Source organism: Haliotis rufescens, unplaced genomic scaffold (assembly GCF_023055435.1).
Source record: "Haliotis rufescens isolate VD_foot unplaced genomic scaffold, xgHalRufe1.0.p SCAF_9, whole genome shotgun sequence".
In the NCBI taxonomy this organism is placed as follows: Eukaryota; Metazoa; Mollusca; class Gastropoda; order Lepetellida; family Haliotidae; genus Haliotis; species Haliotis rufescens.
This window is the reverse complement of record NW_025964383.1, coordinates 41,789,308-41,808,631: the sequence shown is the minus strand read 5'-3', so window position 1 is coordinate 41,808,631 and position 19,324 is coordinate 41,789,308. Positions and strand designations below refer to the sequence as shown.

The 19,324-nt window shown below is 39.1% G+C and overlaps 1 protein-coding gene across 5 annotated transcripts in view; it reads left to right on the top strand.

Moving 5' to 3' along the window:
* The first annotated feature begins 7,204 nt into the window (after positions 1 to 7,204).
* The window catches only part of LOC124111057, a 28,608-nt gene continuing 16,488 nt past the window's right edge, over positions 7,205 to 19,324 (top strand). Inside the window, exons 1-9 of one of the 5 annotated variants that reach the window (XM_046470601.2) lie at positions 7,208 to 7,376; positions 10,858 to 10,947; positions 11,675 to 11,728; positions 11,841 to 11,900; positions 13,883 to 13,951; positions 14,894 to 14,971; positions 15,282 to 15,350; positions 18,064 to 18,141; positions 18,453 to 18,521. In XM_046470601.2, coding sequence (XP_046326557.2) covers positions 7,304 to 7,376; positions 10,858 to 10,947; positions 11,675 to 11,728; positions 11,841 to 11,900; positions 13,883 to 13,951; positions 14,894 to 14,971; positions 15,282 to 15,350; positions 18,064 to 18,141; positions 18,453 to 18,521 — 640 coding nt within the window. In that variant the 5' untranslated portion in view covers positions 7,208 to 7,303. Of the gene's footprint in view, positions 7,377 to 10,857; positions 10,948 to 11,674; positions 11,729 to 11,840; positions 11,901 to 13,882; positions 13,952 to 14,893; positions 14,972 to 15,281; positions 15,351 to 18,063; positions 18,142 to 18,452; positions 18,522 to 19,324 lie in introns of all 5 variants that reach the window. The other 4 variants (XM_048391450.1, XM_048391449.1, XM_048391451.1 and 1 more) reach the window with 4 other exon arrangements.

The following is a 19,324-nucleotide window of genomic DNA, read 5'->3' as shown; positions in this document are numbered from 1 at the left end:
CATTGCACAGATATGGCGTGCCCTGGGTTGTGAGTAAACACGTTTGTATTGTTCGATCGTGAGTTACGCATAACGTGCCATGATGTCGCTTCACACACTATTGATCAGAAGCAAGCTCATACACAGAAATGAAAATAAAGATATTGATTAGTAATTGAGATATATAAATAGATCTGTATATGTGTAACAGGAACTATGTAATCAAAACTATCACTAATCTCTGAATATTCGGGAGTATGTCTACTGCTTAATCCTCTCTGGGATTATAACACATTGACTAAAACGTTCAGGGTTCATATAGCGTCACTGCCATAGTGATATTTTTGATGATAATCCCGGAAATAACATATTATGACAATGTGCTAGCTCTATGTTTGTTTGTTTATTTGTTTTTAGTTGTCGCCGCAGAGTCGACTATTTACAAACCGCCGTCATATATCTGGAATATTTCTAAGTGTGACGTTAAACATTAAATATGCAAACAATCATTACGTTTTGAGACACATCCTGCTATTTAAAGATTTGACGCTACTGTGTATAAAACTAAAATGGACAAAACCCCTACCGTATTCATAAGAAATCTGTCAAAAACAGAGTCGATTGTACAATTCCTATTATATCAAGAACATGCGTTAGCGAATAACTATGATAATACCTGTAGTTCGCGAAAACGTTTTGCCTCTCCTTCCCCATCGGTGGCACCCGTCACAAACACATGCAAAGGCAAGTCAATTGTTCACCTGGAATAACATTGAATCGGACATAATTTCTGTCACTGATGCGTCAAATTTGGAAATGTCCTCCTTATGTCTACCACAAACTCTTTTGACCGCCTCCGTGGTCTAGTAGTAGAGCGTCCGCCCGGAGAGCGGAAGGTCCGGGGTTTGATCCCCGACCGCGTCATACCAAAAGACGTTAAAAGATGGCACTTGTTGTTACCCTGTCTGGCGCTCGGCATTAAGGGGCTAAAACAAGGACTGGTCGGCTCGGAGTCAGTATACTTTGTCTGAGTGGGGTATTCATGTTAAACTGCGGCATAGTATCTCAGTGAGCTAGCACTATAAATCGGCATCAGTCCGGACTAGTACAAGCAGCCACACACACACACACACACACGTGCATGCACGACGTTATATAAGTGCAATAATCTTGGACGCGACGTTAAACCCCATTTCACCTCACCTCACCTCACAAACTCTCTGAAAGCTTTACTGAAGTCTTGCATGTTGTAATCTTGATCAAACAACTTCTGAGCAAGAGTTGTATGATGCTCTTTAAATCTTGGTAGAAATAGCATCATTTGTACCATAAACATTATAGTGAAATGTTGACATCAAAGGCTGAAGCTGCAGAAGATGTGTGCCAAGACCTGTTATATTATCGACTCGTCCCGTGTCTAAACTGACAGTGACACTCAACAGCAAACTACAAATTTACCTTTGTGTCTTTTGGACACATCTTTATAACCACCTTTCAATGACCGGCCAACTGATCAGTGATACTGACACTTGTAATCGCAACAGGTTCATTGACGACTTCACGTATATCGTGTTGGTCATATTGACGTCCTGTAGCTGAATGTCATTGTGAGGGACTCACTGAGGTAGTTCTCAACATAACCGAAGGCCTGTTCTACCCCGGATCTTCACGGGTCAAACCACAGTAGCATAATTGATGGGGGTCTACTTTGCCATAACAATATCATGAAACTGCGACGATGTATTTATGGTTGATGACATGATGAGACCTGTCACATCAGTGCTTGACAACATATGACATATACGCTGATTCTTCTTCTTGGATACGAATTAAGGAATGGATATTTGTATGTCCAGATAATTACATGGCCCACATTTGCTTGGGGCACGGGTGGCCACGTCGTATAAGGCGTCGCTGCAATCGAAACTCAGTTCACCCCGATTATGTTTCAAGGTGTGTCAGCACCATACCCTTGTTCGTAGATTTCACCAAAGCGGTAAACGTCTAAGACCTGCATCACTTTCCTGTCACATGAAGCTGAGACGCCGTGATGTAACTGCAATACTGTACAATGCGGCGTTTTAAACTCAACTGACTCACTTGAGAAGGACTGGATCATATGTTTCCGGGCACTACAGTTTGCAAGCCGCTTTTCAATAGTGACGTTCGCCACACTGACAATGTTTTTCATGAAGGAGCAAAGTTGTTTCTGTCTACAGGATGTCACTGGAACCATGCATAGTCAGGTCGAGGATGGCCCGTGACATTTGTGGAAAGACAGAAAGGGTCGTCGTTTTTAGAAAAAAATAAATAGAGGCCTTAAGGCCATGGACACGTTGTTCAGACGGACAGGACATATGTCGGGCGTATCGGGAAAGGTTCGTGCGTTTTTCACGCCATTTCACGCTCACAAAATTATTTCAAATGGATGCTTATAGGCAGTTAAGGAAAACGCCGCACTCAGCAGTATTCCAGCTTTGTGACGACGGTTAGTAAATAATCGAGTCTCGACAAGACCATCGATCTACAGCACGAGCATCGATCTACACAATTGGGATAGGATGACATGCATCAACGAAGTCCGAAAGCCTCACAACCCGATCCCCCTAGTCGCCTCTTACAAGCCATCTTCCCGAGGCAAGCGGCTCCACTAGCCTGTATCGAAGCCTACCAATAGTGTCTAACCTTGCCACATCAAGGCCACTTTTCTTGGCTCGACTCTGGCTCCACCTTGCGTTGATCACGAGTTGTGCCCCTTGTAATGAAAACGCGATATCCAATCAGATCGCTGTTCTTATCTTGTAGGGGCGGTCGGGTAGCCTAGTGGTTAAAGCGTTTGCTCGTGATGCCGAGGACCCGAGTTCGATTCCCGACATGGGTACAGAGTGAAGCCCATTTCTGGTCTCCCCCGCCGTCGAATATCGCTGAAAGCGGCGTAAGACCATACACACTCACTCTTATCTTGTATAGCTTCACAAAGATGGCGACTTTCATAGGCGACGACCTTGTCGATCAGATAACGAAAACATTCGCGATGTCATCCCTGACACAAAAAACATAGGCAATCGTTGGGGGATTTAAAAGATGAAAAGACAAATGTGTCAACACAGACAGGCAGCGGCAAATCACTTTCATGTGGACTATCAATATGTACGATAGTTCAATTGTATTTAGTACAGGGAAGTTGGCTTTATGTGGCAAGGGTGGAAACAAAACTTTGATAAAAAAGGCTCATTGACGCTCTTGCCTCGGAAAGATGCTTACAAGCATGGGTTGCTGAGGATCGATTCTAACCCGGATCTCAAATGCATTTGCAGTCGTTGAATGTCAATAATAATTTACCCGTCAACAATGATTTCTGTAGGATATCTATATTGATGTTGGTGTTACTGATGTACCGGAGATGCGTACAGTCAGTATAACAAATTTGCTATGATTGGAAATCTATTTTAACTAGTTTATTGTCAACCATACGGATACATAATGTATACGCGCATGTACAAGACAATAAAATCGATGTGTGATTCGTACTCATTTACATTTTTTCCTCCAGCCTATAGCGAGATGTTTAAGCGCGGTCTAATGTTATTTCGGGATGAGTTAGATTTTCACAGGAGAGAAAATATACATTAGCAGATATAACATTGAAGACAATACAAAACGGAGGTGGGTTTTGCGAGTTGGGCTGATATTACTTAACTTGACTGTGCCAGGATCACCAAAACCCTCTTTGCTGCATTTTTAAAATAATAATCTGTACATAATGATAATGTGTGTACGTATATTGCGCTCTATTCTATACACCAGGTGCATGTACAAATAGCTTACTATATCACCCCGTTCAATGGATACCAGCTGCCAGTGCGTTATTGTGTTTAACTCAGTATGTAGGGATATCCTTGTCGAGATCATGGCAAATGTCGCCTGTGAAAATACATTCAAATACTGCGTCTAATATTAATTTTAGTACAGCGTCAGGGACACTGGTGACCCAGTCGTCCAAGGCGCCGCGATTCGCTGTGCAGAGTCGTGTCCCTTGGGCACGCCAGAAACCTATGATTGTGAGTTCGAATCCTGGTTCGTTTCGATTATGTTTCTAGGTTTGTCAGCACCATACCCGTGCTCGTGGGTTTCACCGAAGTTGTAAACGTCCGAGACCTGCATGAATTCGAGCTTTCCTCTCACAGTAAGCTGACACGCCATGATATAACTGGAATACTGTTAAAAGCGGCGTTAAACCCAACTCACAGACTCACGCATATCACATCATAACGCTTTACATGCCCACCAGACATGTTGAATTGCGTTGTAAACCTACCGTCACATTGACAGACGTACAATGATGATACGAAGTTACACACAGCAAAACCGTTACTACATGAACAGGTGAGAGTGAGTGAGTATGGTTTTACGCCGCTTTTAGCAATATTCCAGCAATATCACGGCGGGAGACACCAGAAATGGGCTTCACACATTGTACCCATGTCGGGAATCGAACCCGGGTCTTCGGCGTGACGAACGAACGCTTTAACCACTAGGCTACCCCACCGCCCCTGAACAGGTGAGAGGATAGTAGCCGCGCCTAAGTTTGTTTGTTGTAAATAGATGGGTATATATGTTACAGGGAATTTGTATAATGAAAAACATCACAAATCTCTTATTTGGGGAGTGTGTGTAATGTTTGACTTGGTAATCTCATGGTAATCAACATATTCACTGAAAAGTTCAGAGATTATACATCGTCCCTGAAATAATTCCGAATATGACATTTCATGCTTATGTGCTTGTTATCTTTGTTTTGTTTTTTTCTTTAACACTGCATTAGCAATAGTCTCCCTAAATTACGTGGTTTGTAAATAAACAATTCTGGACCAGACAATCAAGTTATTGACATCATGAACATCGTCCTACACAATTGGGATACGATGACATGCCTCAACAAAGTAAACGAGTCTGACCACCCTATGCTGTTAGTCGCATGTTACGGTGAGTGTGAGTGAGTTTGGTTTGACGCCGCTTTTAGCAATATTCCAGCAATATCACGGCGGGGGACACCAGAAATCGGCTTCACACATTGTACCCATGTCGGGATTCGAACCCGGGTCTTCGGCATGACGAACGAACGCTTTAACCACTAGGCTACCCGACCGCATGTTACGACAAGCATGGGTTGCTGAAGATAATTTCTAACAGGGAACTTCACAGGTACAATTAATGCAGATATGATTCTGTGATGAGTCTATGATTCTTGACCATTTGTTGACTTTGAAGTCGTGGGTAAGGGACACTTCAGTTCGAGATGCGAAGCAGGCATCCTACAAAAACCTTCCCAAATTTTTGTGTTTCCCATCACGACACATCTACTATATTCATTTTGGAATTTCACTTCTTGTTCTGCGCAGTTGCTTGTAAGTATTCATATTTTCTACTCGTAGCCCCAGGCATAATCTTTATGTTATAGTTAAAACACGACTCTGATGTTTTGGTTGAAAATGGAAACCGCGATCGAGATTTTACATATTAAACAAAAACCAAGAAGATGTGTTTTAACTAACCATTATTAACGTACTTTTACAAAAATCAATATATGATGCATTTTAAATCACTGTATACAAAACTTAGCACGTCCAATTCAGATGTTAAACAATCAAACAGGTATCAAAATTCAAATGTACGAACCACAAGGTTTCTGTGAGATAACAAGATACCTACAACACGTAGGCAAACATGGTAGTAGGTGTATAAGCCGAGCGATAGGGATTGCAATATATTGGCTCGACGTTCTGGTGGAAATGTTGTCCAGCTGTCGATATGTAAACCATGTCACTATGTTGATGACACCTCATCTCCCTGTTATATTATTTACGGGACAGGACATATGTATATCCGAGGGTAACATGGAAAATAGTCCTGAATTATCACACCCTCTCTCGTCAGGTTTGAGAGAATTGGCTTTAACGCTTCTGTCAACATTATTTCTTTCCATATCAAGATGTGTCACCTTAATGTTGGATGAAAACCCAAACGCGGATCCAAGACGATTACCTGTTTGGTGAAACCCACGTGAAAGTGTAATGTACCAATAAACAAAGAACATAATAAGGCCGAATCTGTAATTCGAACCAACTATCAAAGGTCAGACAGAGCTCCCGATACGATGCGTATATAATCCTGCCGGAATGTTAATGAAATAATACCCATAAAATCCAAAAATGCTTGAAAATATAATTATGCGTCAGACTGTTGAGATTGTCTGCTACAAAAATTACATCTTTGCAATGTGCTTTATGATATTTAGGATTATATATGTGGTATCTTTTCTATATGTTTGGGTTTCGCAGCTGAAGTTGAAAAAGAATATGTAGTCTCAATACAATTAAAGTAACCTGAAACAGCATTTCATGAACAGTACTTTTTAAATAATGATCTAAAAGTCTCCAAGAGACTAGAACCTTGGGAATAACAATATCTATAATACTCAAAGAAAATAATAAAAAAACTGAATGTGAATGATGCATGTAACAAGGGAGTAAACTAATTTTCTGGATCCCTGATAAGTTCGGGCACGTCAGAGGTCCAGGTCCAAACACAAGGGTGTTCGCGAACCAAAAGCAAATTAATGCCCAGCTATGGCTTGTGTCACTTGTCAGAAAATCTATCAACGAAAGTAAAAGGCATCAAATGCACATTAAGCTATTCTAATCACGGCCCACATAATTCTACTACATTGTATATACCAAAACATATAGAAAAGTCACACCATCACAATGTAACTCCATACCTATGGGAATATACCAGATGCAAAGGTTTTAATGTTCATGCATGTAAGTATGGCGTGTCCGACAAAAGCCAACCCTGAAGACGCCATCACAAATGTTGTTTCAATAATGTGTAGATTTAATCAACACTCTTAATAACTGAATTCAATATTCTTTGCGTGAATGTGTTTATTCCTACGTACAGTCAAAATTATAATAAAGTCAAATCCTATGAAATAAATGAGGCAATTTTTTGAAACATTATACTGACCACACACAATTGTAGACAACAAATAACGACAACATTTGGGGCAATAACACAACTTAAACTCCTCCCTACCTATTCTCAGGAAACCAATAGTCCGCTTGTGGGCGTGGCCTATTTGTTTCGGATAATGCAATTATAAATAAAACAAATGCTTGGTTAGCCAATCAAATACCCTGAATTCAACTGAAGTTTACTTATTGTACCAGCTAACGTTACTCGTAGTTCTACCTATCTTAGACACGCATCGTGGTATACACAAGTGTGTTGAACAGAGACTGTACAGGGAGAACTGCCAACCATGACTGGGATATTTGTCTCAGTTTTGGTTTCTGTGTTATTTGCGTCTTCGGTGGGTGCAATACCGAACGAGGGTAAGAATGCTTTTCCTCTTCGACATCGCGACCGTATATCGCAAGAACCCCTTATATTCGTATTCTGGGATCAATGTGGTGTCGGTTCAGGTCGTCTATCTGTCGGAGTTGAGTCCCTTTGTCATGCCAGAATCCGGTGATCGTGTGTTTACATCTCAGTTATTCTTGATATAGTTCTTGGTTCCAGCACCATTCCAGTGTTCGTGGCTTTGCCCATATAGGTGACTGTTTTCGCTTTCCCCCCAAATACTGCTAAAAGTGGATTTAAGTTCAATGTATTAGCTCAGAGAGGATGTTACGATTTGTTTCATTTTTGGCTACAGATGTAGTATATTTGACCTCTTTCTATGTAATTGACGGCCTTGAAATACAATTCCGGTAATGAAGAATTTATTTCAATCTGTAATCTGAACACTTTTATATTGTTGGTGTATTCGAATACGGTGGTGACACTGGCCTGAAAGTATAAGGTGTATTTGCACCCACATCCGTCGTATCCATCGTGATAAATTGTAACCTCTGTCTGTATCTTATGAAATTTTTCTCCAGTGCATCTTACTACACCCATGCCAATTGTGCCAATGTTGAGAAAGCGAAACCGTTTTCCGTATCTATGACAGTGTTCTCGAATGCATGGTCCTTCACCCTGTCAAATATGACAACGTTGAGAAAGCATAACCGTTGTCCGTATCTCATGAAAATGTTCTTGATTGCATCTTCATCTATGCCAATTGTGACAATGTTGAGAAAGCGAAACCGTTTTCCGTATCTATGAAAGTGTTCTCGAATGCATGGTCCTTCACCCTGTCAAATATGACAACGTTGCAAAAGCATAACCGTTGTCCGTATCTCATGAAAATGTTCTTGATTGCATCTTCATCTATGCCAATTGTGACAATGTTGAGAAAGCGAAACCGTTTTCTGTATCTTTCAAAGTATTCTCGAATGCATGGTCCTTCATCCTGTCAAATATGACAACGTTGCGAAAGCATAACCGTTGTCCGTATCTAATGAAAATGTTCTTGATTGCATCTACATCTTTGCCAATTGTGACAATGTTTTTCATCAGACTTGACTGTGTTGACATTTCCAGCAGATGGACTCGGTGACCTCAAAATGGAATGTTAGAAGCTAAACTTAAACTCTGCCTGCTGCGTATGTACCTCGGGCAAACTGAAAATTATTTCTCTCGGGACATAAATTTGATATTAATTTGAAGCCCATGTAATATCTTTTAAAAACGCACTTCCTTAAATCAAACAAAAGTGTTGTTGGAGATATATACTAAACTGCTTCAAGAAGTTCAACTGTGTACATGCTTAACCTTTTCCCCAACACCTGCTGTCCTCACTGATTTCCATATACAGTAGCATACAAAATGGTCTGTAAATCGTAAAATCTGTATTGCAAAAAATGTGCTCCATCTTATATTACATCAAACCGTTAAGGGGGCACGGGTGGCCCAGTCGCCTAAGGCGCCGCGTTTCGCTGTGCAGAGTTGCGTCCCTTGGACACGCCAGAAACCTATGATTGTGTTCGAATCCTGGTTCGCCCCGATTATGTTTCTAGGTTTGTCAGCACCATACCCGTGCTCGTGGGTTTCACCGAAGTGGTAAACGTCTGAGACCTGCATCACTTCAGGCTTTCCTCCCACATAAAGCTGGCACGCCGTGATATAACTGGAATAATGTTAAAATCGGCGTTAAACCCAACTCACTCACTCACTCACTCACTCACTCAAACCGTTTCCCGGTGTTACATGTGTTGAGTGGTTAATAAGAAATTCATCATTACCTTTGCAACTACCATTCTGTTGATCCACTGTGTCATTAATATAATGCTGTATTAACGTGAACAGCATTGCTGAACTTTGAAACATATTGAAACAACTGCTAGTATACAAGCATGCTTGACAAAACCCAAAACCTATTGAAATGCAATTTGGGCCAGTGGCCTTACATTACTGAAATAAATTTATGTCTATGTCTGTAAATAAGAGTGAACGACAAGTCGATTTATTCCATGATGTGGTCGAGATACATTCAGAAGGATAGGATTGACTGCAAAATTAAATGAAACAAACATGATTATAGCAGTCAATTAATGCAAAAATCATTCTAAACAACACAAATTTGCTTTTCGATAAATAATCTATCGAAAATATTCCATTTTACCAAAAATGCAATTCTAAGCGTTAGATATCATACTATCAACAATGTTCACGAAATTGTTTACACAAATAAAGTTTACAAACCGTTTTATAGGCTCCGCATTTCGATAAACAACAACAGACACGAGCGTGCCTCTCACTCAGCCACGTAACAAAATACTAGAGTTATCGTTCTTGGCGCGCTCTTCTCGTGCGCTCATACAACAAGTCTCTATATAAATACGAACTTTAAAGATAAACCTTACAATGTCTACCTTGCACAAAGTTATGAAAGCCAACTGTCCGAAGTATATGTAAAAATAATAATGGAGATAAGGATAGTGCAAGATGGGATACCATAAAACTATCAAAAAACCTTTCCATATCCAGAAATCCTGTTTTACACATAAAATGGTAAGTCAAGTGTTCACCTGAACAAACACGGTGACATTTGGCACAAGTCAAATAGGGAATTGCATTGTTCACTGAAGCGTCAAATATCCTCCACGTGTCTACCATAAAACTGTTTTGAAAGCTTTACTAAGGCTTTGAATGTTGTAACCCTGATAAATAACTTTTGGGCAAGAGTTGAACAAATGAAGCGGTTTCATTGGTCAACAACCGGTCAACAAGCGGAGTCAATCTGATTTATGTGACTTTATAATTGTATTGAGGTCTATGACAAATAGCTAAATTGTAACTGCCAGGATTTATATAAACGTATATTGTTACCGTTACCATGTGGCTGCACCATTGCTAGTTTAACTAATAACTTGCTAATTATTGTGATAAAAAATAAGGAAAAGTGTAAAAAAAGGAAAAGTTATGTGAGATATCGTCCGCCCGAACGTTTCCTTACCCCTCAAAAATTGGATAACGCTTGAACATTCATTCCAACTCGTAGGCTTGACATCCAGTCTTCTCAGTCGAGGGGCCCATAGCACGTCCGACAGGACACGCCCTCACCACTCGTTTAAGTGTCAGCGCGTCCGACTGGATTAGTTGGTTGGTTTGTTGTTTTACGCCGCACTGAGCAATATTCCAGCTAGACGACTGCGGTCTGTAAATAATCGAGTCTGGACTAGACAATCCAGTGAGCCTGACCACCCGATCCCGTTAGTCGCCTCTTACGACAAGCATAGTCGCCTTTCACGGCAAACATGGGTTGCTGAAGACCTATTCTACCCCGGATCTTCACGAGTCCGCCCTTGCCACAGCAGGTTTTACAGTGTGTCCAGCCGAAGGTTCCCTCACCATCCGATATATAGTCGTTACCAAACTTATTCTTGCTTTTATACACCTGACACATGCCATTGTTCCTTGGTATTACAGACCTTGAAAGGTATTTTAAAGACATGAGGAAAGATGTCATGCACAAGTTGGATGGATTGGAGAAATCAAACAAAAACCTTCTCAACAAACGTAAGATTTGTTTCTTATTATTTCATATATATGTACATGATGCCTTGAGTTGTGTTTTGTAATTTGATATCTCTGTTTGATTTATCAGATTAATGATAGATTGCATTGTATATATTCACTATTTATATTTTTCAGGTCAGATTCAGAGAGTATAGAATTGGTCCTTAGTAACTTATGGTTGTCGTAAGTGAGTGAGTTAGTTGCCGGTTTGAACAGCATTCCAGTTACATCACGGCGTGTCAGCGTATTATTGGAGGAAGTGTTGCAGGACTCAGACGTTCCCCATTTCGTTGAAACACACGTGCACGGGTATTGTGTTGACAAGCTTAGAAACATAATCGGGGCAAACCAGGATTCGAACCAAAATCATTGGTTTCTGGCGAGCCCAAAGGACGCCATGGCCTCTGTTCAGCAAATTGCGGCGCCTCAGTCGACCGGGACTCCCGTATCTCCGCTTGTCCTAAGATGCAACTAAATATATCGGATTATCATATTCCGTGACTTGGCTGTTATTCATGCTAATGGACACTTGTTTGCCTGGTCCAGACTCGATTACTCTGAGAACCCTGACGTTAAACAATGTTCACTCACTCACCGCAATCGTTTCGGACATTGTGAAGTAGGATCAAATGTATCATATCCTTCTGTATGGCATGTACATGGTAATGCATATATCATTTTCCTGTTGCTCTTGTTCATGTGAATGTGCACCAACTATATGTTACAGTGCAGGAAGTTGAAGACGCCGTTTCCCATGAAGCTGAGAAACAAAGCAAGCAAGGTAGTGACTTAATCTTAATTTTCACCTGTTGTATATACCAAGTGATGGGAAAAATGTAGTTTTAATTTGATCATATGATCACATATTATTCAGTTTATTTTATTCCATACAGAGATATCCTTCCCGTCTAACCAAGCTTCTCTCAACAAAGGGAAACCTGGAAAAACCAAGAGTAAGTATTGTATTAGTAGTAACCTGCAACGTGTGGTTGGTGTTTAACTTTGACATAGTTTCAAGTCATTGTTATTGTGATGCAAATTGCAGTGAATGTGCACGATATTTGTACAGGCAGGGATGTGAATGGTGTTAACATTAGCAGACTTATGCATGAAATCCTGCAACAAATGTAAGCCCGTTCTCTTCGCACAACGAATATGCAAATTGGTATATCAGTCTCTATGTGGCTGTTTCAACTACTCTAGCCTATCAAGACATAAGTAAAGCCGTCAGAGAAATAATTGTAGAAAGTGATATTGTTATATAACAAGATATTACAACATCATCCAAGCAGGTTGTAATTCGTTATTTGAAATAAACAGTGCTTCTACAATCATCTGCCTTTCAATACAATTCTATCTTAACTTGTCCATACATAAGAAGAAGCTCTCTGATCAGTCAGTGCAATTCCATTTTAAGACACACACACACACACACACACACACACACACACACACACACACACACACACACACACACACACACACACACACACACACACACACACACACACACCACACACACACAGTTTGCAAAGTTGAGGACTATTATTTTCTCAACTGTCCTTGTCCATACATAAAAAAGTAGATCTTGATCAGTCAGTGCAATTCCATTTCAAGATGTTCAGACAGCATCTTATAATGCAATGAAATACGTACTGATAGGCTTATTAGTATATACAATTCTCTGTTATGTGTCCATATATACATGAAGCTGCCTGAGTAGTCAATGCGATTCAATTGCCAAAGCTCATCTTTGGACTTTTGTAATTTATCTATATATCTATATCTGTATATATTATGGACGCGCTGTACAAAAGTACAAAGTTGAGGTCTAATATTTTGTTATATTCAAATATAGACAAATCGTATGCAAAGTACGTTGCCGAAATGCATTGGCAAAGTACCTTTAATATAGGGACCATTGTCACTGTTTATGTTTGTATGAAGGCTGTAATTATAGCTTTTGCAATTTCGGAAAAAAAAGAAGAAAATATTTTATATTTATTGATACAATGAACACAAGGTCAATTTAGAAAACGTACGACCTTGATAATGGTGTGAGAGTCTACATGGAAACGTCGCTGTATATAATAAACCAGAAGTTGCTATCCATAGAGTTGTACGTTTTCTTTCTTATTCATCAACTTCTAGAATGCCAATCAAACAGTTACAAGGTCAGTTATTACGATGCTGTGCTATAGCAAGTAGTGAAATAATTGCAAATGTCACATGTCGGGTCCACACTATATACGATCATATCCCATATCAACGCCGTGTGTCAGATTTGGTGATGAATTAGACTGAAACAGATTTTTATTACTTTCAATGAAAGGCAGTGATCATAAATTGCATTAAGAGAGGGTGAGTGACAACACATGCTTTTTATGGAGATTTATTGACTTACTTATCTAAAAACGTTATGGGTCATTAACAGTAGTAGCTGTTGTAGTAGTAGCAGATTCAGGAATATGACATGTGCATGTGAGAAATGTAGTTTTAATAAGATTATCAGATTATTTAGTATTCGTTGTATTTTGTCCTCACAGACCAATTTGTCAATTCCCAAACGTTAGGTAGAAATAGCAGAGTGTTGTTCAGAATGATGACCTCTCGAAAAGGCAACGGCAAGTATTTTAAAAGTACTATTCTAAACGTTTAAATTTCTTCCATTCATTCTTCAAACTGGTGTGTAAAACACAAATGCATGATCCTATTTCGTGATCCAGGTGCAAATTACAAAGATATTCAGAGCCGTGTTATGCGCTGTGCATGACAGGAAGGAAAGGAATTGTGCGCTCAAAATTCCCCCAGTTAATTCTACAAACTGGTCTCGTTTCCAAATTGGTAATACTATTGTTAAAAGGCCGCTATAAACCACACTCACTCACTAAATCACACATGTATGAGTCTATGTTATTGTCTGTGTATTTTACAGGAGGCGGAGAGTCCGAAACTCCTCATCACGAAAACGCAACATCCCCCCAATCATTACGAACACGGAAAAGTAGGTTGCATGTTTGCTATGATATTGACGTAAAAACACTGATTCCATATCTCTTGATGTCTGGACTTTAAAGGGTACTGACCTATTTGGAACGGGTGGTCAAACTCGTTAACCTGTCTCATTGTGCATCATCGTATCCTGTTAATGTGGGTCGTTGAGAAAAGTTTCATTCACAAGTCAACTCATGATTATTTATGTATTATTATGTAAGTGAATTTCATTTAGGGAACATTGGCACTGTTTATGTTTGTATAAAGGCTGTAATTAAAGATTTTGCAAATCCGGAAGAAAAGAAGTAAATATTATATATTTATTGATACAATGAATACAAGGTCAATTCAGAAAACGTACAACCTTGATAATGGTGTAAGAGTCTACATGGAAACGTCGCTGTATGCAATAAACCAGAAGTTGCTATCCAAAGTTTTGTACGTTTTCTTTCTTATTCACAAACTTCTAGAATGCCAATCAAACAGTTACAAGGTCAGTTATTACGATGCTGTGCTATAACAAGTAGTGAAACACCCATGTCCTCTAGGGAACAGATGCTGACTGTTACTGTCATGTCGTCAAGGGGAAGTATGTATTAAGCCAAACAAATTAACTGAAATAATTGCAAATGTCACATGTCGGGTCCAAGTATATACGATCATATCCCATATCAACGCCATGTGTCAGATTTGGTGATGAAATAGACTAAGATTGATTTTCATTACTATTAATGAAAAGTAGTGATTATAAGTTGCATTTAGAGAGGCTGAGAGAAAACACAAGTTCTTTATCGAGATTTATTTACTTACTTTTCTAAAAACGTTATGGGTCATTAACAGTAGTAGCTGTCGTAGTAGTAGTAGATTCAGGAATGTGACATTTGCATGTGAGAAATGTATTTTTGATAAGATTATCAGATTATTTAGTATTCGTTGTATTTTGTCCTCACAGACCAATTCGTCAAGTCCCCAACGTCAGGTAGAAACAGCAGAGTGTTGTTCAGAAAGATGACCTCTCGAAAAGGCAACGGCAAGTATTTTAAAAGTACTATTCTAAACGTTTAAATTTCTTCCATTCATTCTTCAAACTGTGTGTAAAACACAAATGTATGAACCCATTGTCTGATCCAGGTGCAAATTACAAAGATATTTAGAGCCGCGTCATGCGCTGTGCATGACAGGAAGAAAAGAAATCGTGCGCTCAAAATTCCCCCAGTTAATTCTTCAAACTGGTCTGATTTCAAAATTGGTCATACTATTGTTAAAAGGCTGCTATAAACCACACTCACTCACTAAATCACACATGTATGAGTCCTTGTTATTGTCTGTGTATGTTACAGGTGGCAGAGAGTCCGAAACTCCTCATCACGAAAACGAATCATCCCGCCAACAATTACAGAAATGGAAAAGTAGGTTGAATGTTTGCTATGATATTGACGTACATACACTGATTCCACATCTCTTGATGTCTGGTCTTTAAAGAGTACCGACCTATTTGGAACGGGTGGTCAAACACGTTAACCTGTCTCATTGTGCATCATCGTGTCCTGTTAATGTGGGTCGTTGAGAAAAGTTTCATTCACCAGTCAACACATGATTATTTATGTATTGTTTGTTTGTTGTTTCTGCAATATTCCAGTTCAAGACGGTGGTCTGTTAATAGTCAAGACTCGAGCAGACAATTCAGTTATTTATCATGAACATCAATCCACGCAATTGAGATTCGATTCATTTTGTCGCTTCTTAGCGACTTATACCTAAACAAATGTTTACTGTAGACACCAAAGACTGTAGGTGCTGGAATAGCACTGTACATAAGAGATGTTGACTTGTGGATGTTGAAGGCATCCCTCTTCTCACAGTCTTGTGGAGAATTATAGTCACTTTGAACCTGTGTGCATAGATCCAAATATGAAACAGACAGGGCGGTTTCGTTGCTTTTAATTACTCCTTGTTTGGGCTGGTAAAACAGTGGAATTGGGAAATTGACCATTATTAAACGATATCCCTGAAGCATAAGGTAAACTTCGTGGCCAAATTACCGTGTTTTGGTTTTACCAGTCCGAGCAGGAATTCCGATTCATATGGGAAATACACTGATGATCAAGTGTGGATGGATAGCTGCTGCTCATGGGGATGCCTACTTCTTGCCTTTATGTCCAGCATTCTCAGTAAAATCCAGATGACATTTGATTTACAAATTGTCATAAATCGTAAAGAATAGAGGTGTTTCTATCAATATATATATACAGTTCAGTGATGAGTGAGTGAGTTTGGTTTTACGCCGCTTTTAGCAATATTCCAGCAATATCACGGCGGGGGACACCAGAAATGGGCTTCACACAATGTGCCCATGTCGGGAATCGAACCCGGGTCTTTGGCGTGACGAGCGAACGCTTAAACCACTAGGCTACCCGACCGCCCCAGTTCAAGGATGAATGCTCCATTACAAAGAAATGACGTTTGTTGTGTGTGATAGTGGTGTACAAACTTATAAAATCAAATGTTCTGAGAGAATTGAAATTGGTTTTGTTCTGTTCAAATTTCACATGCTATTGATTCGTAGTTACCATCGTTCTAGATTAAGGAATATGGTGTGAGCATGACATCAATGTAGTTTTAATTTGATCATATTATTACTTATAATTCAGTTTAATTTATTCCATACAAAAATATCCTTCCCGTCTAACCTAGCTTTTGTCATGAAAAGGAAATCTGGGAAAGCGAACAGGAAGCATTGTATTTGTAGTAACCTTATGCATAAAATCCTTAAACCAATGTAAGCCCGTTCTCTTCGCACAACGAATATGCATAGTGGAATATCAGTCTCTATGAGGCTGTTTAACTTCTCTAGCCTATCAAGACGGACATAAGTAAAGCCGTCAGAGAAATAGTTGTAGAAAGTGATATTGTTATATAACAAGGTATTACGTCATCGTCCAAGCATGTTGTAATTCGTAATTTGAACAAACAGTGCTTCTACAATCATCTGCCTTTCGATACAATTCTATGTTACCTTGTCCATACATAAAAAGTAGCTCTCTGACCAGTCAGTGCAATTCCATTTCAAGATGTACATACATATATATAAATACAACTATAATGCAATGAAATACGTACTGATAGGCTGATTAGTATATACAATTCTCTGTTATGTGTCCATATATACATGAAGCTGACTTAGTAGTCAATGCAATTCATTAACCAAAGCTCATCTTTGGACGTTTGTATTTTATCTGTATATCTATATCTATCTATATTATGGACGCACTGTAAAAAGGACAAAATTGAGGTCTATTATTTTCTCAACTGGTTTCACGAATGTTAGGTTCTATTAAAATATAGACAAATCGTATGCAAAGTACGTTGCCGATATGCAAATGTGCAAAGTGTATTTCATACAGGGAACATTGGCACTGTTTATGTTTGTATAAAGGCTATAATTATAGATTTTGCAAATCCGGAAGAAAAGAAGTAAATATTATATATTTATTGATTCAATGAACACAAGGTCAATTAAGAAAACGTACAACCCTGATAACGCTGTAAGAGTCGACATGGAAACGTCGCTGTATGCAATAAACCAGAAGTTGCTATCCTTAGAGTTGTACGTTTTCTTTCTTATTCAACAACTTCTAGAATACCAATCAAACAGTTACAAGGTCAGTTATTACGATGCTGTGCTATAACAAGTAGTGAAACACCCATGTCTTCTAGGGAACAGATGCTGACTGTTACTGTCATGTCGTCAAGGGGAAGTATGTATTAAGCCAAACAAATTAACTAAAATAATTGCAAGTGTCACATGTCGGGTCCACACTATATACGATCATATCCCATATCAACGCCATGTGTCAGATTTGGTGATCAAAAAGACTGAAATAGATTTTTATTACTTTCCATGAAAGGCAGTGATCATAAATTGCATTAAGAGAGGGTGAGAGACAACACATGTTCTTTATGGAGATTTATTGACTTACTTATCTAAAAACGTTATGGGTCATTAACAGTAGTAGCTGTTGTAGTAGTAGTAGATTCAGGAATATGACATGTGCATATGAGAAATGTAGTTTTAATAAGATTATCAGATTATTTAGTATTCGTTGTATTTTGTCTTCACAGACCAATTCTTCAAGTCCCAAACGTCAGGTAGAAACAGCAAAGTGTTGTTCAGAAAGATGACCTCTCGAAAAGACAACGGCAAGTATTTTAATAGTATTATTCTAAACGTTTAAATTTTTTCCATTCATTCTTCAAACTGGTGTGTAAAACACAAATGTATGAACCTATTTTGTGATCCAGGTGCAAATTACAAAGATATTCAGAGCCGTGTCATGCGCTGTGCATGACAGGAAGAAAGGGAATTGTGCGCTCAAAATTCCCCCAGTTAATTCTACAAACTGGTCTGATTTCCAAATTGGTCATACTATTGTTAAAAGGCCGCTATAAAGCACACTCACTCACTAAATCACACATGTATGAGTCTATGTTATTGTCTGTGTATGTTACAGGTGGCGGAGAGTCCGAAACTCCTCATCACGAAAACGCATCATCCCGCCAACCATTACAGAAAAGAAAAAGTAGGTTGCATGTTTGCTATGATATTGACGTAAATACACTGATTCTATATCTCTTGATGTCTGGTCTTTAAAGAGTACCGACCTATTTGGAACGGGTGGTCAAACACGTTAACCTGTATCATTGTGCATCATCGTGTCCTGTTAATGTTGGTTGTTGATAAAAGTTTCAGTTACAAGTCAACACATTATCATTTATGTATTGTTTGTTTGTTGTTTTCTGCAATATTCCAGTTCATGACGGTGGTCTGTAAATAGTCAAGACTCGACCAGACAATCCAGTGATTGATCATGAACATCAATCCACGCAATTGGGATTCGATAACATACATTCACCCATATTACCGAGCCTGAACACCCGATTCATTTTGTCGCTTCTTAGCGACTTATACCTAAACAAATGTTTACTGTAGACACCAAAGACTGTAGGTGCTGGAATAGCACTGGACATAAGAGATGTTGACTTGTGGACAGTTGAAGGCATCCTTCTTCTCACAGTCTTGTGGAGAATTATAGTCACTTTGAACCTGTATGCATAAATCCAAATATGAAACCGACAGGGCGGTTCCATTGCTTTTAACTACACCCTGATCAGGCTGGTAAAACAGTGGAATTGGCAAATTGACCATTATTATACGATATCCCGGAGGCAAAACAATAAATAAATTAACTGAAATAATTGCAAGTGTCACGGGTCCACACTTTATACGATCATATCCCATATCAACGCCAAGTGTCAGATTTGGTGATGATACAGACTGAGATAGAGTTTTATTACTATCAATGAAAGCTAGTGATCATAAGTT